Below are 24,563 nucleotides of genomic sequence, written 5' to 3' on the forward strand. Positions count from 1 at the left end.
CACATCATCTAGGGTAGAGTCTGTAGGTCTCACTGTGGATGGTTAAACTTTGCATTAAATCCAGTATATTGTGTGTTTAGTCACATTAGGTTTTAATGGAATGTTCTCACTGCCTCATCGTCCTGTAAACTGCTGTATAATGTACGCTACACTTATCCTCGTAAGTCAGTTTGTCTTTGATATTCTCTGCACATTGACCAATGGACCATGTTTTCACGTTTGTCTATTAGCATCACAGCCCTTTTGAAACCAGCATATCCCACTTTATCTCAACAGTTCTTTCATAATTGTGCCATTCAGACATCCTTGCATGGCTATGTAAGGAAAAACTCGTTTGAAAGACCTTCTACCAACACTTTTGAAGTTTACATTATTATACTGTACATCTGCAACAGGACAGGATCGGTTCATGATTTTCATGTTTTTGAAAGTTGCTTTTGAGATTTGTTTTTACCAAAACATGTTTTTACCAGTTGTAGATTGTATAGAGATAAAAACTAAACACAGATATGTAATACAACCTTGGCATGCTGCTTAGAAAAGGAGAAAGAAAACAGCAATAGTTACCAACTGAATGGATATTTAAAAATGCAAATAACAAGTTTAATCTGTTTAATCTAAAAAAAAAAAAAATCTATATCCATATATGTTTATGCAATAAAACCTTGTTTTGATAGAAATATGTGGCACCTGCGTTTTACTTGTGAAGGATCTTGGATGCCTTGGGATTCTGAATGCACAATACAGAAATGACAGCAACGCAAACAGGTAAAACAATCTTACATAAGCAAATAGGAAATGTTTTCACTTAATGTTCATGATTGTAAAGCTTGGCATAAAGTAGGTTTGTTGTATTGCTTGTCACTTGTTATCATCGTTGCAGTGTCACTTTAAATACCAACCTTAAAAATAGAATGACAGCACAGCAGGGCTTCTCTGAGCACCGCTCTCTGCAGTTTCCTCATACAGGTTCCAGAGTGCACATAAAGGAGTCAGCGGAGCAGCCTCTTCAGACTCCCACCTTCAGACAGACCATGCAGGTCATGCAGCACTACAAACACAACAGCTTTCAGTGAATTAACCTCAGCCAGTGCGACAGACAAGCGCACAAAGGCTCGACTATTGAGAGCAGCATCTTAAAACTCGATTTAGCGTGATGCACTGTGTGATGGCTGGAGGTGAATTAGCACATTTGTCAGCTCGTGTCAGACGGGGGTTTCCTGTAGAGCAGTGCTGGCAGCAGCACTCACTCTAAATCATTATAATTAGGGAGCATAGGTCAAAACACAAGTGAGAATAGCCTCATAGCAGATGCACCCCATTAACCGCCAGATAATGAACCAAAACATGCCGTTAAGTGGACAAACAAGGCATTATGCTAAGTGTAATGGTCCAGACAGACATCAATAGCCGACTTGACTAGCAAATCCTTTAGTCGGTTTTCATCTCTGTTAAATTAAAGGGCTGGACTTTATAATTGATTTCTGCTTGCATAATGATAAAAAGTAGGAAATCCAATGAAGAACTCACACTGACAGTGGTATGCATTAAAAAACTCTTTAATATGAGGTATTCTTGCAGATTTGTTCATATGAACCTCTAGAACACATTTGCATGCACAGACAGCATGAATGTAAAACACTGTACTTTCTCCCAGCACCTTAAAACTGACCAGATAATAAACAGAATTTAGTTCAATGATGTACATTAAAAAAAAAAAAAAACACACACACACACACCTCCACAGACAAAGCTGCTTATTCTCTCATGTCAAATTAGTGTGGAACAGTTTGTGTGCAACACTGAAACTGACCTACAGGAAAAAAATAATTTTCTATCGTAACACTGCTTATCTTTTGTTTGCGCAGGATATGGCTTACAAATACCATAAAAACACAACTGAATTCCTATGTTTCCAAAAGTTTAAAAGGCTCCACTATGTAAACACCCACAACTTTTTAAAAGAGGAGAAAGGCACAAGTGTAACAATGTCTTTTAGTCAAACTAAACACAACACTTGGTGACTTAAATGTACTCATCTGCAAAACCTCCAGAGCCTTCCGTAGTTTAGAGTGAAAATAAATAACAGCTGAGAGACACACCTCTTGTTGGATGTAAAGTGTCACAAACTGTAACAAAAGATTAGTCTTTATACAGTAAAACAGCAAATTTATTAGTTCTCTGTCTTCTTGTACCTGTTAAGGCAAATTCTAATCCTTTTCACACACTGTTGGCCCTCTGAGTGTAGCTGCTGGATCTTTAGGGATTCAAGTAGCGTCTCCATGTGAATGTCAACAGACGAAATATCTTTTGGGGAAGGGAGGGAAGGCGGCTGCTGGTACAGATAGAATTAGAGACAGAGGTAGACAGGGAGGAAAATGGGAAGAGACAGAAGCAGAGGAGAAAAGTGAGGTTCAGAACTCTGTGTGTAGGTGGCTGTAGTCTCGGCTGCCTGGTGGGCTCTCGCTGGGCTTCATGAAGATGCCCTCCATGGCCTTCCACAGGCTGTGCTGGCTAGGGTTTGACATGGCATGAACTTCCGTCTGCCCGTGGATCGGCCGTCCGTACTGCTCCCCTGTCACTGATAGCAGAGCGTCGGTGGCCTTGTGACGAAAGCGGACGGCCTCCTCGCGCTTCCATACAGATCCTCCACACTGAACGGACCACTCGTCGAGGTGGTCTCCTTCCCCTTCCTCGCCAAACGCACTCACCTCCTGTGGACAGTGAGGCAGACATTAGGGGAGTAGAGGAGTAGAGGAGGGGCTTTAAGTTTCTGGTTCCACTCTACAATCCCTTAACTTTCCAGACATAAATAACACTGAACGTTGTTTCTTTTACCCCTCCATCTTGATTCAGTTCTTCAAGTTTTCCCTGCTGCTGAAACAGAGCCATCGACTTGTACAAGCTGACTCTCACATACTTGATTATTTAGGAAGCTAAAGATCCCATCACTATAAACAAAGAGATGTTTCTTTTTGTTTCTGGCTTCCTGTGTCTTCAAGAAAAAAAAAATCAACATTTGTTTTGTTTTTGTTGTTGTTCTTTTCTTTGTCGTTTATGGCATTATAACTGTGTCATAACATAACACATTTGTGAGTTCTCGCGTTCTTTCTAGCCATGGTTGGGCCGTTCCCATGGGGGTACAGGACTTTATATTGCAGTGAAAAATTAGCCCACAGTGAGTAAAAATGTGATGGACTTCTTGGGGTTCAGCGGGTCAACAAATGAAAAACTGAAACTTTGAGGTGTCCCTTCTTTTATTCAAAAATGTTCTGTCACACTGTTTGCACACTGGCTGTAGGTTGTCTACAACTAGTCCCAGATAGTCCAACTCAAATGCTATTTGCATACACAACTTTTAACACAGTGTAATATACTCCTGTTAGTCTCTAGCGAACAGCATACTGGTAAAAATGATACGACTGCATTGTGCTTATTGGCCACATGAGAGATCCCGACAACCTGCAGTGCCTTTAACACTGTCGTGGTGGGTTTTATATATATAAAATCTTAAATTGTGATGCTAATTTTACATTGCTACAGTGAGCACAACTGATTTTTTTTCCAGAAATCTGAAAGCTTAGAGGTAAATAACCACACAGCAATGTCTATTTTTGGCTTATTAACTAGATTAAATACCCATCTTCACTGGTTTTGACATTATCCACAATCAGCTAATTCACAAAGACACCTTGTAGGAACAGCTACCTGAGCATAACTATAAAGCAAAATGTCAGGCACAAATTTCTATCCTCTCACCGTACACATCTCCCACCGCTCCTACACTTTGGGGAGACAGTGTTCTCACACTTCCTCAAGATTAGAGACGCTTTTGCTGACCCGAGGCTGTTTTCCCAGAGAGTTCGGTAAGTTTCCTAAAGTGTAAAAGCTGCTGTCAAATCAGTTCCACGTCAAAATTTTAGTCTAGGTTTAACTTAATGTGAAAGGCAACCTCCTTTTACATCTACACACACTACATATTAACAATATTAGTTAATCTCTTGGTGGCTTAAAATTTCCTGGATAGTCATGAACTTTGGGACATTTCACGAGCATTCTCATAATCAGCTTTTTTTGAATTAGGCTGGAAATTTCAAGGCTGTCTTTTAGACACTAACATCCTTCCCTGCAGGGAGGATCTGCAGGGAGCGGATAATCCTTCACATAACACCAAACCCTTTACTCTTTCTTCGTGTACTTCTCACAGCACCTACCTGGTTAGAGGACAGCGGGGAGGCGAAGTAGTGGCTGTGCAGGTTGCGGCCTGTGTTGACATGAGTGAGGCGAATCGTCTGCCCGCACTTGACCGGAGTACCTCGATGGCACAAGGCATCACTTGTCCCACGAACGCTCCAGTAGCTGTTACTGTCTTCCACGGCAGCAACTCCAGTTACAGACTGCTGACCACTACCTGTCTCACAGACAGAGTGACAGAGTGTTACAGATATTCATAATGAACAAACCTAGGGAAAGGCAACAATTCTCTTGATGTGAGTACTTTGATTGTTTAATCTCTTTATGGCATAAAAGTGTATAACCATACTTAATGAGTTAAATTACTGATTGCTGCATTGGTTGGACTTTGAGCCCAAGGCCTCATGTTGGCAAACAGCATTTCCAACAACCCAGGTGGTTATCTTTGAAGGCCAAAGCCATACGGCTACAAGTCAGAACTGTACAACATATTTATAGCCACGGTTGAAGATTTCTTTTGAACATTTCTTTGCGTCCTCTCCCAGGAAATTTTGAGCATCACACATAAATTTCCTGCATCCTGGCAATATTTTTAATGCAACAATTTGAGTCTTTCTGCATCAATGAATTGTGACTGTAATGTTATTTATGTAAGAGAAATCACAAAATACAGGCACAATGAGTTAGCATTACAGCTGTTTTCAAAATAGTTTGTTCCAAAAAAATATGCTTTTTGGGAAGGGGGACACATGTTCTAAATATTGAGGGGGACACATCCCTTGCATCCCCCTCACATCTATGCATATGTTTATCACAGCAGATGCCCCAAGTATCTCCAAGTCCACCTTTACAGAGGTGCAATAACTCAGGTCTAACTAAGCTAGCACTGCTTACTTGCGCATGTTCGGGTTAAATGTCAACATCTTGTTCCTTTAAGTTTCTGTAGCCGGGTAAAATGCTTGGAAACTGTGTGAGCAGATCAACAAAGGTATAACTTGGTATAACTGATGGTTGGTGTCTGACCTAAAGGGACTTTATTGATTATAAGTTACGCATTTATAGTCTTGGTGTGTTGGAGATGTGATGTCTCACAGGGTACTGTATTTTTTCTACTTTTACATCAAAGGCCACAATCTAAATAGGATCTGGATTTTTGTTGTTGCGTGTGATTCAGTCAACCCTTTGTCATATCAGCTAAACTAAAAGCAAACCACATAAGGGATGATGGTGAAAAACCCTTCCTCAATCCCCCCCGAACCTCAGAATCAGAATGAGGATCTGAATTATTGGGCAAATATGTGCACATATACAGAGTTTCACTGTACTTAAACAAATGCATGCTTTTAAAAGGGGGGACAAATTAAAGACAGGAAAATAAAAGCTTAACTGCTATGTAGAGCTGTAGATATGTGTCACAAAGAATATTTAAAGTAAACCAAAAGTTTAGTGCAAATCGTGCAGATTCTGATCATCGGAACAACTACAGTTTATAACCATAAATAAAGGGTTATTGACATTTTAAATGCATTAAGTAGGACATTAGTACAATGGAGCAAAGAGCAATTTTGTTGAAATGAAACACTAACAGGCATGTAGGGTACAGCATATACAGTATGTCAGGGTTAAGAATTAAAAAGTGTTGTTTCTGTCATTACAGATGGATTTAATCGTTTATCAGAGTGGTGGCCTGTGGGAAGAAACTGCCTTTGTGTCTAGTTGTTTAGGTGTTCGGTTGAATATCAGGCTTGAATCTGTAGTAAAGCCGATTAATTCCAGCAATCTGTAACACTCTGATCATACATAATACACTCGGTGTGACCTGTGCGTCAAGCTGACACTGTTAACCTCTGCACATCGAAATCAGTCGTTTTAACCAACAATACATAATTAATTACAGAACGGAGTAATGGTGGGTTAAGACAATATCAGTTAAATACACGATGCGATGGTTTATCACTGCTAAAGAATCGGTTGATGAACTCACCGGAGCCGTAGCGAACGTCGTGAGAGTGAAGTCTCACATTGTGTTTTATATTCAACAGTTTAATGACTGAGCCGCAGGTCACAAAGCTCAGCTCCGTACCGAGCGACAGCCCGAATATCCAGGACAACAACAGGAGCAGAGCCGGTAGAAAACGTGGCAGAACCGTACAATTTAAGTGACCCATTCCTTCTAAAACCGGAGCACAAGCAGCCGCTGATGCCTCTCTGAGATTTGTATTATTTTTCGCTACGTCATTAAAGTGGTACAGTTTGCTAATGTGCAATTCAGTGAGCAGCGCCCCCCAGCGGCTCGGAGTGGTAACATTCAGCATTTTACTTTAGTTTGGTTTATTTTGCGGTAGTTGGACGGCAGTTTGAAATCATGTCGTGTTATGAAGAAAAAAAACCACTAGTACATCGGTTGTTATATGGCTCAGTCTCGTTTCGTTGTTTGGTTTTGTGTAGTATCGCGGTAGACCAATGGGGGGCGTCACCTCGCTGCTGCGGACGATGGAAGTTCCCTCACTGCGTACCGGAATTGCCATCACTCCGCTCGTTCTCGGCCATTTTTCACGAGTGCGAGCTCCGAAACACAACACAGAACACAAACCAGAAATTGCTGTAAATACATTCGGACTATACCACCGCATTCGAGAAGTGTAAGTTCAATTCCACCGTGCTCATCGGCAATGTCTACGCAGTGCTACTTGTGTAACAGTTGTTTATTTGCTAGCGTAAATGCTGATGCCGCTGCCTGTTGTTGTCGTTGTGGCTAATGTCAGGCTAACGCACTGAGATGCTAAAGCGTTAACGAGCTAATGCCAGACTTCGAAGTTTGTCCGGTGTCCTTGGTTGTATTCTTGTACTGTTGAATTTTATTTGACTCCTTTTTCTTTTACCACTAGATAGCGTATTATAGTGCACAGCATGGTCCAAAAGAACACCGTGAAAATGTAATGCCTATTACTTGCTAAACGGGAGGTCGCTAGCGAATTTGCATGGCTAGCACAGGTATAGCCAGGCTACTGGTTGCTAGCTCCAGGGGATAATACCGTTAGTTGGCGTTATATATCAATATCTTGACGAAATGTTAGTTTAGTTGGCAGATGGTTCACCAAATCACCGAAAGATATCCTCTTCATAACGTTAGCTACCGTAAGAGTGAAAATACCCAGCTTGTTCGGTTGGGCATGTCTGTGGATGTTGTGTGTGCGCATTGCGACATCGCTAGGTGTTGTCGTTTAAAGCTCGCTTGTTGAATCTAGTATTGTTGTAGCTCACGTACATTATATCACTGTGATAGAGTGAAAACAGTTACCAGGTCGAATACAAACATAGTAACGTGAAATATTATTTTATTCTTGTATGTGATCAACACGTTAAACGTTTATATAAATGTACTTAAAGGCATTGCTTTCACATGTAATTACCCGCCTTTGTATGTGTGTACTTGCAAGATGTCATTGTCAGTTAGCTTTGAAGTAATTATGGCCTAGGAAGATGTTGTACATCTTCCGTGGTAGGACAACATGTATAATTTTACAGACGTGCATGCTGGGTAGCTTCAGTCCCAACTAGACAGTCAGTTAACTGCGTTTAAGCTTTTAAAGTAGATCCTTAAGTTTAGAAAGATATCAAATATGTCAGGCAGAATTTTGCTCAAACATCCAATATTCTGCACAAAGCACATCTTATTTAGTGTAATTGTGTAGTCCTAAAGAAATCTGCTTTTGGGGTTTAATTATTGCAATCAGTGTAATTGTATTATGTTAAGGAGCAGCTATAACACACTGATGAGTACATTTAAAACTGCTTCAAAATTAAAGGGTTTTTCTGACCTTAAAGCTAATTTTTGAGGAAGCTAAGGAGAAGTTGATGTCAGTGAGTGAAATTGTTACAGAAGAGCATTATAGAACATATAATATGAGTTTTGTTTTTTATTTCCGTGATAAGCCTGGAGGAATACGTTCATAAGATGTTAAGAAACTAACAGCATCTTGTTTTTTTTGTTTTTTTTCAGGAACAGCCATCATGTCAGACTTTATTGAAAGTGAGGCTGAGGAGTCAGAGGAAGAGTTTGAAGAGAAGGACCTCAAGCCTAAGAAGACCCAGAGGTTTATGGAAGAAGATGGTAAGATCTAATGTCTTTAGCTCAGGCTATGTGTCTTATACTTATTGTGTGATACTTAAAAATATATTTTATAACAGATGAGGAAGAAGAGGAAAACACAGAGGACCAGGATGAACAAGGAAATTTACGTGGCCTCATCGATGATGGAGATGAGGAAGGGGAGGAGGAAGAAGCTGAAAGAAGTGCCAGTGCAGGGGGCAGTGACTCAGAAGAGGAAGTGAGGCATCGACGTAAAAAGCGCAGTAAGTCCATCAGGTCTTTTTAAAGGATTACAGCTATCGTACAGTGAATTCTTGCAGGTTCAAAGTGCTTAAGAAGTCATGGATTAAAAAGGCCTCCACTCACTGCTTTAGCCTGTTTCCTTACAACTTTATATCCTCTCAATTTCCGTCAGCCCCTATATGGTCTCAACAACAAGAAAATCGGAAACACTAGTTGTTGTCTCTGTGTTCTACCACTGTAGTAATCATGGTGTTGGTGTTTCGCAAGTTTTTTTTAGATGTATTTTCAGTAGCAAGGTGTTGAAGTCAGAAACATCACATCTACGGTTATTGATGTCTCTATTTTCTGCTGTTGATGACTGTATTCTGGGTTGGATGAATCACACTTTTAGTTGATACTCTCAGTGCTGTACTAATGCAGTACTACCTCATCCTGAGAGATCTCTCTCCATGAAGATGAAACCGCGTTCACACCTAGCCACAAAAGACCCTGCCGAACCCCTCTGTGGCAGGGTGGAGCCCTAATGACTCACATCACGAGAGGGAGGAGTAACGACCCCCAATTGAAACCGAAGCTCAGGTGTTAATGGCTCTTTAGCATATAAGTATCTGGAACTCCCAACCAGTCAGTCAGAACTGATGAAGCCTCAAACATGAGAGGTGAAACGTCTTCAACGAACTCAAGAAAGTCCAGTTGCTACGATTAATCTACCAGAATAACCATGACCTGGATGACTAAGAATCTTCACAGATGGATCTTGGTCATAGTGATCAAAATCAATAAACTTGATTGATCAGTATTGTTTTGGTTTAGTCATGTGGGTAATTTTTAAATAATTTGCTAATCTATTGTTAGCAGAATGTTGACTCTCCCACATATTGATATATGTATTAAAAATCAGTGTTGGTCACACTGTAGTTCATATTCAGAATAATATTTCAGCTGCGCTCCATGAGATTCCTGTCTTGTATCAGTTCATACTACAAAACAATAATGATAAAGTCTGAGCAAATTTTAATTAAGGTCTTAAATGTGTACTTTTGATGATTTATCGTCGCTTCTTCAGTTTCCCAACAACTTTGATCAAACATCCACATGTAGGTTCATAGGAACCAATTCAAACTGACAGAAATACTGCTGGTGGCTCACCAAAGTTTTGTTATTCAAATAACAAGGAGTCAGTAGTATACATCTGACATGCAAAGAGTCTCTTTGTCTCTAATTTTCATTTTCTTACTTTGTGTTCCTTCTGGAGTGATCCATTGTTTCTGAATTGTCAGCATCTATACACGGGGCTATCTGATTGGTCTAATTCTAAAATATTACTAAAGCATTACTATAGATTTTGCTAGGAAAACACCTAATTATCGTCATATTTCTGAGTTACATGTCTGTATTAGGAAGGTCCCTACCGGCATTCTTACCCAATAGCATGTCTGTCTGTACTCTCACCTTAAATAACCTTGGGGGAGGGACTGCCTTTAAGAATCGGCAGTTCAAGTAGATCTTCTTTTCTCTCCTAAGCTGTGCACGATATGATTAAATGTACAGTTTCTGTCTGACAATAAGTAATGCTTTACTGAACAGAACACATATCAGACCAAGTATTGATTACTTAGAAATTGCAGGTTTCTTCAACAGTGCCTTGACAGAAATAATAAAAGTGATCACACGTTGGTATTTTTCCAAGCGTGAGTGAGTCACTAGTGAATTCCCAGTATAACAGAGAACATGTTAAATTGCTCTGCCGTTACTGGAGTTACATATTATAGTTTTAAATACATATTCTGGGCGTTGTTTTTGTGCTAAACTGAGCTGAATAGTACATTTTAAAGTGAGAGGAAATATACTTATGAAAAATGAGACTGGGTCATAAACATAATTCTGGCATCTGTTGAGCAAGTAAAACAACCGTTTGCGTTCTCTGCTTTCAGCTCCATTTGTTGTGGAGCCATATGCACCCACATTTTGGTTGCATTAACTGGGTAGATGATGCTTGATGTTAGGTCTCTTCTAGTGTGGTGTATAACCTGTCTTCATGTTTTTGCTTTCTCATGTCAAACAAAGTGAATGCATTGTTTCAGTCAAACAAATATTAGTTGCTTGCAGCAGCTACACAGTGATATTATGGGTTCTTGGTCATTGTGGTTTAAATGTGCCATGTAAAAGAATCTTTATACCATTTATTTTTTTGTTCACATCCTTGAATCTCAACATTTAATCATGTCTGTCACACATAAAAACAGAAACACAGTGGTAGAATTGCAACGTGTCTTGAGGCTGCGTCCTCTGACTCTTTTTGTCTTTGCAGATTACGACGACTACCTGGATGACGATGATCTTGACCTGATTGAAGAAAACTTGGGTGTCAAAGTGAAAAGGAGGGTAAGAACGATTTCATATCCAGGATTTTCTCTTAGTAGTTCCAATGTTCAGTTTTACCTTAAGCCTCATATTATTCTTCATTTCTGGCATTTTGAGGATATTGTTGTATGCTTGTAAAGTTTTGAGCTAGCTGTACTGATGCTGCACCTGTGTGTATCACAGAAGAAGAAATATGACCGTGTAAAAACACTGGACGATGACGAAGAAGATGATGACGAGAAGGACTTGATCGCAGATGAGATCTTTCATGGGGATCACGAGGGCGAGCTGGAGGAAGGCGAGGCTGTCGATGAACCTCTCCAACAAGCAGATGATGATGAAGAAGGAGAGGATGAGGAATCAGGTTTGCCTGAATTTTTTTTAGTACTAAAAGAATAGAAATTCGAACATTGTAGCACACTGTATTTCATTTGTTCTAGTATAAAATAGATTCGTTTTTTAAAGGTGTCCTTTTGTTCCACAGATATTGATGATTTTATTGTGGATGATGATGGCCAACCCATCACCAAAAAGAGGGGCAAGAAGTTCTCAGGATACACAGATGCGTGAGTGTTGATTATACAGCAAATCCAGTGGTGTTTATCTGTTAAAGATACTCAATGGCAGGGAAGGATGCTTGTTTTTTCCTGTTTTTTATATACTAAATGTTCTGTGGCCCAATTGTATCAGGAAACTGAGAAAATAAACAGAAAATGGCAAACACTGATTGCAATTACACAATCGCTGCTGCTTATCCTAATCTCTGTTCATTCCTCCACAGAGCCCTCCAGGAGGCCCAGGAGATTTTTGGTGGCGACTTCGACTTTGCTGACTTTGACGCAGACGCTTATGACCAAGGTGAGGAGGAGGAAGAGGATCAAGATGAAGAAGGCTGGGACCGGCCTAAGAAACAGACAAAGAGGAGGCAGGGGAGGAAGAGCATCTTTGAGATCTACGAGCCCAGTGAACTGGAAAGTAGTCACATGACTGACCAGGACAATGAGATCCGCTCCACAGACATGCCCGAGAGGTTCCAGGTGTGTACTTGTGTGTTTTTAGATAAATTAATGGTAAGCATCGTTATTGTGGGTTTTTTTTTTCTGATGTTGTCTTCTTCACTGTGGTGGTTTTCTGTCTTCTAGTTACGATCCATTCCTGTTAAACCTGCTGAGGATGATGAGCTCGAAGAGGAGGCAGAGTGGATCTTCAGACATGGCTTCTCCACTCTTACCATCTCCATGCAGGTATGGCTTTTGTCCCTTACTCCACATTTTCCTGTCAGCCATTGCAGGTCACATCCTTAGGTTTTCTTTACACTTTTCTTTGGCTTATTATTACAAAAGTTCAATTTTTTTCCTTCTGTTTCATTTACAGGAAAGCACAGATTATCTAGATAGAGGAACAACCACAAACTTCAGCAGGAAAGGTCCCAGTACGATTGCCAAGATCAAAGAGGCCCTTAACTTCATGAGGAATCAGCAGTTTGAGGTACAGTGAGCTCTCCTTCATTTTTTCTTCGTTCAAGGTCAGCCTTGAAGACAGTGATAGCTTGTCAGTGTGTGTTAGTAGGAGGCCAAAATGTGCTATTGTTGTAAAGACTTCTTGTTTTTTTTTTGCAGGTGCCTTTCATAGCTTTCTACAGAAAAGAATATGTGGAACCAGAACTAAATATCAATGACCTGTGGAAGGTGTGGCAGTGGGATGAAAAGGTATTGTTAATATATATATATACATATATATGTGTGTGTGTGTGTGTGTGTGTTTCTTTTAGAAGAAACAGATTACAGACATATCCTTTAGTCATGCTTTGTATAAGTAGTTAAACAACAGTTACAGTTCATTCACAATCACATACTTCAATCTTTATACAAATACCACCTCTGCTTTCTTGACTCAAACATTTTCCTTGTCTGCCCACCAGTGGACTCAGCTGAAGACTCGCAAGCAGAACTTGACCCGTCTGTTCCAGAAGATGCAGTCCTTCCAGTTCGAGCAGATCTCTGCTGACCCTGACAAACCTTTGGCTGATGGGATCCGTCCTTTGGACACTGCTGACATGGAGAGGTATGTCTTGCTAACACTGATGGCCTAATGCAGAAAAGAAGTATTGCTTGGTATTGCACTACGCAAGGAACAATTGAATCAAATAAACAAACAAAATTTTAAGTTCAAATGTTTATTATTAAACCATGCTTTTCACTTATCCTCACTACTTTGTTTTTGGGTAATTACAATCATTTCTATTTTTTAAAGGCTGAAAGATGTGCAGACTCTAGAAGAGCTGGGCGACGTGTACAATCACTTTTTGCTCTACTATGGCCGAGACATCCCTAAGATGCAGAATGCAGCTAAAGCCAACAAGAAGAGGCTCAAGAAGATCAAAGAAGTGTCAGAGGATGGTAAGATGGATGTGGTTAATTTGATGACCATGACAAAAAAATGCAGATTTTTTTAAAAAGTTGTGACTGATGCAATTTTGGGTTGTCCTTATTATAACGAATTGCTACTTGACTTCCTCTTTAGGTGAAGAGGAGGAATTGGAGGTAGAAGAAGAGGAAGAACAGAAAGGACCTGACCTCAAGTTGGCATCTCGTAGGGATATGTACAGCATCTGTCAGAGCGTAGGACTTGGTTAGTCTCCTTTTCTATTGTGGACACCATAAAATTTTCATGTTCAAGTATCACTACTATATCACTGCTTTTCCCTGTTTCTTCCTTACTGCAGATGGTTTGGCTAAAAAGTTTGGATTAACTCCAGAACAGTTTGGTGAAAATCTGAGAGACAGCTATCAGCGTCACGAGACGGAACAGTTCCCCGCTGAGCCTGTAGAGCTGGCCAAAGATTATGTTTGCAGTCAGTTTTCTACGCCTGAGGCAGTGCTGGAAGGAACCAGGTACATGGTTGCCATGCAGATTGCTCGGGAACCTCTGGTCAGACATGTTCTCCGACAGACCTTTCAAGAGAGGGCCAAGATCAATATCAAACCTACAAAGAAGGGAAAAAAGGTACGGGCAAATTTATTGGCAGATATTTGGAAAAACATAAAAAAAACTGACATCTAGTCCCAATCCCAGATGTTACCTTTCTAAACCTGCTTTGCCTTTTGCTTGCTTCCTGTAGGAGATAGACGAGGCTCATTTTGCCTACTCCTTCAAGTATCTCAAAAATAAGCCTGTGAAAGAGCTGAATGGGGATCAATTCTTGAAGATGTGCTTGGCAGAAGATGAGGGGCTGCTTTCCATTGATATCTGCATAGACCTTATAGGGGTCAAAGGGTGAGTACGGTGACAATACAGTGCATATAAATTAGAATCTTTTTAATGACTTTGGTCTGGCAGATGTACATCAGTTGAACCTTGTCAGTTCAAATAATCACGTTTGACTTAAGATTATAGGAAGATCTAGCATTAAGGATGCTGGCCACTTACATCAGGTCAGTTTTAATCAACAAGATGAGACACATCTTAAATATTGAAACATCCTGAGGCCTTGCAATTACTGTCAGATTTGTATTCCTTGGCCTCTGGATATTTATCCAAAACAGGCTCTGATGTGACTGTTTTCAGTTTCAGTGCCTGCATAGAAACCTAGCTTGGATGTTGGAGTTAATAAGTAGGATAGATCCCCTGAGTTTAATTTCTTAAGAATTTCAGCTGCAGCTTTTCTGTTATTATTCACATCCTTGTCAGCAGAACATGGGGCTGATGAATTAAGACTAATATTACTCTTTTCTGTCTCTGCTTCTCTTCAGGTATGCTGGGGACCAGACGTACTTTGACGAGATCAAGCAGTTTTACTACAGGGATGAGTTCAGTCACCAGGTTCAGGAGTGGAACAGGCAGCGTACCTTAGCCATAGAGAGAGCTCTCAATCAGTTCCTCTACCCTCAAATGGCAAAGGAACTCAAGAGCAAACTGACTGCTGAGGCAAAAGAGAGCATTGTCAGGGTAATTATTTTTTTCCTTTTTACTATATCTACAAATCTGTTTTTCTGAGCAGTGTACTGTTAGGTACTCTACTGTATAAGTGTTATGTACAGTCAACACAGACAGCTCCAAGTAAAGTACCATATTTAGGAAACTATGAAGCAAAATAATAATAAGCCTTGAATTTATTTGTTTCATTTGCATGTTTAAACTGATTATCAACTCTGTTGTTCTCCATCTGTTCTTGAAGTCCTGCTGTCGCCGGTTGTACAACTGGCTCAAGGTGGCTCCTTACAGGCCAGATCAGCAGGTTGAGGAAGATGATGATCTGATGGATGAGAGTCAAGGCAAAGGCATTCGGGTTCTGGGTGTAGCCTATGCACCTAGCAGGTATGTGCCCCACAGTACATTTTATTCCCAGATAAACCAGTAAAACAAAGTACTCTCAAAGGTGGGAGATACGCTATGCTGCATGTTTGAATTGCAACCTTACAAGCCAAGTAAAGTTTACCTATGTTTAAATGTGCTTACAGAGATACACCAGTTTTCTGTGCTCTGATCAATGGGGAAGGTGAGGTGGTAGACTTCCTCCGTCTGCCCTACTTCATGAAGAGGAGGAATGCCTTCAGGGAGGATGAGAGAGAAAAGAAGGTACAAGCAGAGAACACAACTGTGCAGTCAAGAGATGCTTTTTTTTGTTTTAAACAATGAGCATGTCACTGAATGCATCTCTGGCATGTCCACAGGCCCATGACATTGAAAATCTCAAGAAGTTTCTGTCCAGCAAGAAACCTCATGTGGTAGCTGTTGCTGGAGAAAACCGGTAAATCAGTGATTTCTTTCTGTACGTACTGGAAAACTACAAGTTGGAGTTAAGCTTGAAATGTTAAGCATGTTGTGTTTGCAGAGATGCCCAAATGATAATGGAGGACATCAAGAGGACTATTAGTGAGCTGGAACTGGAATCTTCTCTGCCTGCTGTGGGAGTGGAGCTTGTTGACAATGAACTGGCCACACTGTACATGAACAGCAAGAAGTCTGAGGTGAATATGTGATACATGACTTTACATCAGTACTGTCCACAGCCACAGACAAATCAGTGGTTTCACTGTTGGAAAGTTAACCACAGTAAGTTTAGTGGACCCAACATGTTGCTGAGTGTTTCTTTCCACTGCTGACTTTGCCCTGACTCCCTGCTTTCTCTTTGTGCAGACCGATTTTAGGGATTATCCTCCCCTGCTGCGACAGGCTGTCTCGATAGCCAGGAAGATCCAGGATCCCCTGGTGGAGTATGCTCAAGTCTGCAGCACTGACGAGGATATTCTCTGTCTAAAGCTACACCCACTGCAGGTGAACAATTGAAGAAATGGATTTATCTGATGAATATATGTACTGCTGTATATTGCTAAAGCATTTTAGCTTTAGTAGATTTAGTCCACATTCTGTTTTTCTGTACCATATTATGCACTCATCACATATTGCAAGCTAAATTTTTGCTACAAGTTTGCAGTCTACAAACAACCACTCAGTAATGTTCTCAGCCTAGTCTGACATATCAAGTATCAGCGAGTGTGAATTACAGTGATGAATCAGACTTTCATTCTCTCCAGTCTCCTAACCTATAAAAATGTAAATTAGACATATATAATGAAACGTGGTTCTGCAGTTACTTATAGTACATCTTTGTAAAACCATTGGTGTGTTTTTCCTCATCTTCTTTCTCAGGAACATGTGGTGAAGGAGGATTTGCTCTGTGCTCTTTACTGTGAGTTCATCAACCGTGTCAATGAGGTTGGGGTGGATGTGAACAGAGCTATTGCCCATCCCCACACTCAGAGCCTGGTCCAGTATGTCTGTGGTTTGGGACCGAGGAAAGGCTCCCACCTTCTCAAGGTACAGATTTATGCTGGTGATATGAAGCACTTGCATGATCTTATTAGACTACAATATAATGCTAACTCTGCTGTGGTTCTTGTATTTGTGCAGATTCTGAAGCAGAACAACACTCGTTTGGAAAACAGAACTCAACTGGTCACAATGTGTCACATGGGACCCAAGGTTTTCATAAACTGTGCCGGTTTCATCAAGATTGACACTGCATCACTTGGGGACAGGTTGGTAGTTTTACTTGTTACATTTTCAGACCATTTAGATGTTTTAGATAGTGCTAAATATACTAACATTACACAAGTCTACTGTGAAGTTTTTTAATATTGGTGTTTGGCTTTCTTCTCTCACACTCTCCGTCCAGCACGGACTCCTACATTGAGGTTCTGGATGGTTCTCGTGTCCACCCTGAGACATATGAGTGGGCTCGCAAGATGGCTGTGGATGCCCTTGAGTACGATGAGTCGGCAGAAGATGCCAATCCAGCGGGAGCTCTAGAGGAGATCTTGGAAAACCCAGAACGTCTCAAAGATCTGGACCTGGATGCGTTTGCTGAAGAGCTTGAGAGACAGGTCAGTGTGTGTGTCTGTGACTATGTCTCATTCATTCTGTTGCCAAAGTACAACAGATAAGATGAGCTAATCTAACAGGGGAAAAAAAATCACCTTTTTTTATCCCTTTTCTCGTTTTTTGGGGGGGATTTTGGCCATCAATCGAGACCAAGAGGGAAATTTCTTAGACAACATTATATGATTCATGAACTCATGAAACCAAAAGAGTTTCTCACCTTCCATAAGGTTTAATCATCACTGTTGTGTTTTTTTGCTTCTTCCTTTTGTCCCTGTAGGGTTACGGTAACAAGGGAATTACTCTGTATGACATCCGTGCAGAGCTGAGCTGCAGGTACAAAGACCTCAGAGTTCCCTACAGAGTCCCCAACACAGAGGAGGTCTTTAATCTTCTCACCAAGGAGACTCCAGAGACCTTTTATATTGGTAATACACATAACACTAAAGTACACGTATTATTTTAAATGAAACTTTTCCAAAGATCAATTATATATAATTAGTGATACATAAGTTAATTCTTAACCATCAGCACTCAGCCAAAGAAGCTGGTTCGTTTGTTCAAAGCAGTGATGTCGGTCACAGTAGAAGTGTTTGATTAATAATTTTGCCTGTGGTTCATGTTTCAAATTTATTTTCTTTCAGGTAAGCTGATAACCAGTGTAGTAACTGGTATCGCTCACCGACGGCCTCAGGGAGAGAGCTACGACCAGGCCATTCGTAACGATGCGACAGGTCTGTGGCAGTGTCCCTTCTGCCAGCAAGACAACTTCCCTGAACTGAGCGAGGTACCAGACACGTGAATTTTCTTCTTTTGACAACCTAATGGGCCAAACAGATGAGTGTGACATCAAAACATCATCTTTATGTTTTGTGCCTTTGCTTCAGGTGTGGAATCACTTTGACAGCGGTTCATGTCCAGGTCAGGCTATCGGAGTGCGGAGCAGGTTAGACAACGGCGTTCAAGGATTTATTCCCACTAAGTTTCTCAGTGACAAAGTGGTCAAACACCCTGAGGAGAGGGTCAAGGTGAGGTGTTGTTTGTTGATCGTTTATTGTGTTTTGGTGTCAGTTATGTTGCCCAGCCCTGATAGATCTATGATTGATTGTTGCCTATTTTTTGCTCTTCCTGTTTTTCTGTTTTGGCACCTGCATAATACTTGACTCCTGCTTCCCCTCCGCCTTCAGGTGGGCATGACAGTTCACTGCCGCATCATGAAAATCGACATTGAGAAATTCAGCGTTGATCTAACATGCCGCACTTCAGATCTGATGGACAAAGCCAACGAATGGAAGCTCCCTAAGGACAGCTACTATGACTTTGACAACGAGTCTGAGGACCACAAACAAGAGGAGGAGTTCAAAAAGAAACAACAGCGAACTCGTTAGTATATTTACACAATTAGAAGGGAAACAAAATGCTACGATAACAGTGAGCTGCACTACTTTGAGGGGAATTTTTCCCCTTTATATACTCGGCTTACCTGAGAATATTTACTTTCACATCACTGATTCTTATACCATGTTTCTATCTAGCTGTTTGTCATTTCATTTTTGTATTCTGTCTGTCTCCTCAGCATATATAAAACGTGTCATCGCCCACCCAAACTTCCACAATATCAGTTTCAACCAGGCAGAGAAGATGATGGAGACCCTGGACCAAGGAGACTTGATCATCAGACCCAGCAGCAAAGGAGAGAACCATCTTACAGTCACCTGGAAAGTAAGAATCCATATGAGGGTGCATCAGGATTAAATGGTCACACTAGTGGAAGTATTAAAAAAAACTTCATAATGTCAATGGTTGTTGACCAAAACCTGGACAGATATGACAAGATTAAATAAAAACTAAATGTCAGTGACCATTTAAAGCAAACAGAATATTACATTAAATTCTAATATTAATAGTTTGTTCAACACAACATATTCCAGTCTTACTCAAAGTAATGTTTTCTAGGTGGCTGATGGCATCTACCAGCATGTGGATGTGAGAGAAGAAGGAAAGGAGAACGCATTCAGCTTGGGGCACACACTCTGGATCAATAATGAAGTAAGCTGTTTTGGTCTCTTTGTTTAGCATGATTGTGTGCTTCCTCATCAGACCTGCACTTGTAAAACGTATCGTAGTTGATACATTTTTTTTAAAGAGCATTTTTGATTCCCTGCAGGAGTTTGAAGATCTGGATGAAATCACTGCTCGGTACATTCAGCCAATGGCATCATTTGCCCGGGATCTGCTGGGGCATAAGTACTTCCAGGAGTGCAACGGGGGTAACAAGGAGGTACACACAGATTTTCTTTCCTGAGTATTTGATAGTCTTATTCTTACTGTTAAAAACAGAGCTCAGGAACTCTTCTCATTCTGTTGCACCTCTTCTTTTGTCTTGTTCTGTCTTTAAAAGAAAATGGAGGAGCTATTGGTTCGGACAAAGAGGGAGAAGCCTACTTTTATTCCTTACTTCATTTCGGCATGTAAAGATCTGCCAGGAAAATTCATACTGGGCTACCAGCCTCGTGGAAAACCCCGGTGAGCAGAAATGTTTTTGTCTTCTGTTTTGATGCAATCATTCTGTAATGATGCCATGAGCAGAAAATGTCATGAAAGCTGACTTGAATGTTAAAATTATTGGTGCTGCTTATCAGAGGTTTAGTTCACACTAAAATTTGAAGGACTGCAGATGATGCTGTTCAATGCTGTAAATACTCATGAATCATCCTGACATATGGTGACTGGCAAAGATCCACAGCTACTACAGATTCTCATATTTGCAAATCTCAATCTTCGAGTCTCATCCACACTCCCACACAGCAGCTCCATTGCCAAGAAATGCTTGGTGTTTCTGTTTTGATTGATGACAAATTTTATTTACCTGCATCTCTCTTTTTTTACTCAGGATTGAGTATGTGACCATCACCCCGGATGGCTTCCGCTACCGTTCACAAATATTTCCAACAGTGAATGGACTATTCCGTTGGTTTAAGGACCATTATCAAGAGCCTGTTCCAGGTACTGAAGCACTGACCCTATAGTTTATAGTGTACATTACATCTTTTGAAATATATCGCAAGTGTTTATCTAACATTTTTCTCCCCTGTCAAAGGCATCACTCCCAGCAACAGCAGCCGAACAAGGACACCCGCATCCCTGAACGCCACCCCAGCCAATATCAATATCGCAGGTGAGTCCTGCTCTCTATCACTCACACAAATCTATATTTTCTACATCAGTTGCTTTAGATTTGAGTATTTTCTAATGCATTCCGTCCCTTCTCTCTAGACTTGACACGAGCTGTCAACGCCCTCCCACGCAACATGACTTCTCAGATGTTCAATGCCATCGCAGCAGTCACAGGCCAGGGCCAGAACCCCAACACCACCCCTGCACAGTGGGGCTCCAGCCAGTACGGCTACGGTGGCAGCACAGGAGGAGGCGGAGGGAGCTCCTCTGCTTATCATGTAAGGGTGGCTTTTCATGAACTACTATGGAAAGAAAGAGGTTTTTTTTTACTTACTGATGACACCTAACAGACTGACCATAAATTAAAGTTAGTATTTACAGGTTGTAGATGTCAACTTGGGATGACACCAAATAAAGATACTTGATGATAAATATGAGACTTTGTGAAGGTGCAGTAAAAAAAAATACCTACTACACCAGCTAGTACAGTCAGCCATGCTGCTAATTCATGAGCTTCATTTAGTTTTCTGTTATGAACAGTATCTTAAAGCTGAATTCCAGGATGAGATAAGACAAGTTATAATTGTTTTTTTTAATGATAAAGTTCCTAAGGTTCTTATCTTGGAAATGTGTTCCATCAAGCAAGTTCTTAATTGTAAAATAATAGTTGTGTGAAAAATTGAATGGGTAGTGCACCACTTACATCCTGAAATATGTCAAAAAGAAAAAAAAAAAATTTTAAAACTTACTGACCTCATGCAGTTAAATTGGAAAACATAAAGAATGAGGGTAATTAATTTGAGTAAAAATAAATTGCATGTGACCTGTGTTCTTTTGTGAAAACATCTGAACTCTGAGATTGGAGGGATAATTTGTGATATTCCTATTAAGACCTTTTATCATCCTTTTGTTAATTAAATCTGTTGATGGTAATTTATAACTGATATGCTACTTTCAAAAGCAAGATGGGCTGACTGAATGTAATTTTAATTCGACTTGAACCATTTCACAAGATGACATTTGTACCAGTAGAATATAAGCAATGTATTGAGTAACAAGATGAGCCACTTTCATCAGCAACACTTCCTCCTCTGCAGGTGTTTGCGACACCTCAGCAGCCCATGGCAACACCCATGATGACGCCCAGCTACTCCTACACCACACCAAGCCAGCAGGCCCTGGGCACACCACAGTACCCCGGCTCCACCCCCCAGTCCTCACACTCGCACGCACACGCCCACCCGCACGGAGGCCATGTGTCACATCATGGCCATCACGGTCATCACAGCAGCCACCATGGCCACTCATCCAGCACGCCGTCGTCCTCCACTTCATCCCGAGGGCGGACGCCACAGCAGCAGCAGCAACAGCAACAGCAGCCACAGCCAAAGTAAGTACAGGGGGGATATGTGTATTTCTTGAATATATAAACTGCAGAAAGCAGGGGGGAATTTTTTTTTAAAAGCACGGTTTTTTTTTTTTCATGTAAAGGCCAAGTATGAAGAAAAATGACACAATCTGGTGGAAAGTAGTAAAGACTAAAGCCAAGACTCCTATAAACATGATTCCATGCTGTAATGCCAGCAGGATCAAAAATAGCAGGTTTAATGGGTTTGAGTTTTGTCCTAGAGGTCCTAAGTGTAGCTTTTTTTGTATACAGTGTGTTGTTGATATATTATGGGAGCTGAGATCGAAATTTTTAAACTTCCCCCCAAAATACACACTTTTCCAATTTAATGCCATATTCATTAACACAGCCGAACTTATCAAAAATAATCAGACATGAAAAGGACTGAAATGTCAGTGTGGTCACATGAGGGTTAAGTTAGTGATCCACTCCTTCATAGTCCAGACTATTTGTATTGTTTAAACAAACATCTCCAAATCCACAATTAAATATCTATTTGCAGTGTACAGCTCACAAGTGGACTTGTTTTGTTAATTGTTGTAGTTTTTCTGCCACTAGGCTGTGCTAAACCTACAATCTGCATTTACTGACATACAGTCAGATTTTCTTTCATGCACTGTTGAACTGAACACCTCCCCTTCCGTCCTCCCTCCCCGCAGGCCAAGCGGCAGCAATGCCTCTGCAGTGGACTGGGGCAAGATCGCCGAGCAGTGGCTGAAGGACAAAGAAGCAGAGGGGCGGAAGAAAGCCCAGAGGATGACACCACGACCATCACCCAGCCCCATGATCGAGAGCACACCCATGTCCATCGCCGGAGACGCCACACCACTGCTGGACGAAATGGACCGATAGGACACGCAGGGGGGCGTTGCCACACCCCCCCTACCCAACTTCATCCTTTGTACTACTTCATTTGGATAACCCTTCACCCTTTTACTTTCCCACAACCCATCAGCCCTTTTATCCAGCTGACCACGAGCTGAGGCCCACTCCATCCAGCTGGCTGTCCATTCATACGTTCTCATCACCTCCTGATATTGTAGCTGCGGTAATCAGTCTGATATCATGGCTCATCTCAAGTCCTTCTTTTCTCTTATCCTCGTGTGTACCCATCTCATACCAAATGTTTTATGTCCTCACCCCCAGCCAATGTGATCTGGCTGCATAGTATTTTGTACAGTCAGAATAACACTGTATATGTCATGCAGAAAATCAGTGCAACGGAAAAAGAAAAAAAACACTTGAAGTATCTGACAGCGGTTACATAAACGTAGGATATGGACCTACACAAACACTGACAGACAAGCTGTCCTGCTATCTTTATTTTGGCGATTGGTTTCAGTTTGACCGAGGAATGGATTTGACAGAGGGGAATCTGTTATGGTTGGTGGAGTTTTGCAAGCAGTTGCCAAAAGAGCGCTTTGCCAAGCCAATCAAGAATTGAATTTTTGTATGGAGTATGTCAGAATAAATAAAGACTGTTTTTTTTTCTGTTTGAAGCTTAAGACTCCGCTCTTCACATCTGTCAAAGCAAACACATCTGTAACTGTACAGACACACACATACGCACATGGAGGGAGAGAGAGAGAGAGAGAGGGATTTCTGAGTTACTGCTAATTGTCCCCACCACATGCTGTATTATGATCAGCTGACTATGTATTTTGGCTCCTGTACATAGCCTCTGATGTATTGTTGACTCTGTGGCCTGTACTGTGTGGACATTAACAATGTGCCACATTAGAAACAGTGGTTGTTTATGATGACTTGGTGTGCATTTATGCGAGGCAGTGCAGAACAAGCAAGTTCACATTTTAAAGCTGTTGACTTTAGTAACAATATCTGGAAACCGGCAGATTATTTGATAAAGTCCTTCGCTCTGTCAAGCAAACATCAGTGACAGTCTGTCCGAGAGTCATTTTTTTAAGTTTACTCAAAGCTGAATTTGTTGTATCTTAAATGTTTGCAGTTCAGTGATTAAATTTTCACTTATGTTTGCCACCGTGTAGGATGTGATCCCATTCACCGCTGCTGTAATTCAGCCTAAGACAGTATCGCTTTTCCCACTGAATATTAGCAAATAAGACTTTTCATAGCTGCAGCAGTAACATTATGATGTTTCAGTGAATGAGCTCAAGTTTTCTAACACTATCAGCAGAACATACTATCAGACTGACTTCCCACTGTTTATATTCCTGACTCTGTATAATATTCTGAACTGCACGCAGTTATTTTAGTGAATAAATATAATATTAAAAACACATTTTGTGATCGTCGTGTGGCAGTTTGAGGCCACTCTGCTTCTCTCCTGACTCTTGCATTCAGTTTTGTTTTTGCTGCGTCTCTGTGCCACAGTACAAATAAGCAGCACTGGTGTTTAATGGTGTGCTTCATTTTGCAGTGTGCAAAGTGTCATGGTCCCATAATATGCATATCGTTTTCAATAATTATGGTTTTCGAGGAAGCATACTGGGTTTTACATCTCTACCCAGATTTTTGCATCTGTTTCAGCGAGGCAATGATTGGTTGTCAGCAGTACTTGGTGATAGAGGAGAGATGATGTCTCTGGCACTGCTGATGACCTTTTCTACCTGTGATCCCTTTAATAAAGTGTTCATAGTAAACCCCGTGTCGTGTGCGTGCTTATTTGGGAAACCCACGGGCAGTCTGGACATATGGTGTATGTGTAAATGTGTCATTAGGGTC

General features: G+C 40.9%; 2 protein-coding genes across 2 annotated transcripts; one reads left to right on the plus strand and one right to left on the minus strand.

The window, feature by feature from the left end:
* Positions 1-1,543: 1,543 nt before the first annotated feature.
* sdf2 (stromal cell-derived factor 2) lies at positions 1,544-6,434 on the minus strand. The gene is made up of 3 exons (XM_008299398.1): positions 6,179-6,434; positions 4,215-4,411; positions 1,544-2,714 (listed from the first exon to the last, which is right to left on the minus strand). The coding sequence occupies exons 1-3, from the start codon at positions 6,360-6,362 to the stop codon at positions 2,415-2,417; spliced, it is 681 nt and encodes a 226-aa protein (XP_008297620.1). The 5' UTR covers positions 6,363-6,434; the 3' UTR covers positions 1,544-2,414.
* Positions 6,435-6,739: 305 nt separating this feature from the next.
* Positions 6,740-24,481, plus strand: supt6h (SPT6 homolog, histone chaperone and transcription elongation factor). The gene is made up of 37 exons (XM_008299399.1): positions 6,740-6,836; positions 8,198-8,308; positions 8,386-8,550; positions 10,842-10,915; positions 11,078-11,258; positions 11,379-11,460; positions 11,676-11,931; positions 12,037-12,138; positions 12,269-12,382; positions 12,514-12,603; positions 12,816-12,958; positions 13,148-13,293; positions 13,418-13,525; positions 13,620-13,900; positions 14,016-14,170; positions 14,647-14,842; positions 15,072-15,211; positions 15,355-15,472; positions 15,568-15,644; positions 15,729-15,864; positions 16,034-16,171; positions 16,547-16,714; positions 16,808-16,935; positions 17,073-17,280; positions 17,556-17,703; positions 17,920-18,062; positions 18,163-18,303; positions 18,463-18,658; positions 18,852-18,997; positions 19,232-19,324; positions 19,443-19,556; positions 19,677-19,801; positions 20,169-20,281; positions 20,376-20,453; positions 20,552-20,730; positions 21,550-21,842; positions 22,520-24,481. Exons 2-37 carry the CDS (start codon positions 8,209-8,211, stop codon positions 22,710-22,712), a joined length of 5,268 nt encoding a protein of 1,755 aa, XP_008297621.1. The 5' UTR covers positions 6,740-6,836; positions 8,198-8,208; the 3' UTR covers positions 22,713-24,481.
* Positions 24,482-24,563: the final 82 nt, after the last annotated feature.

Source organism: Stegastes partitus, unplaced genomic scaffold (assembly GCF_000690725.1).
Source record: "Stegastes partitus isolate 25-593 unplaced genomic scaffold, Stegastes_partitus-1.0.2 Scaffold1411, whole genome shotgun sequence".
Lineage (NCBI taxonomy): Eukaryota > Metazoa > Chordata > Actinopteri > Pomacentridae > Stegastes > Stegastes partitus.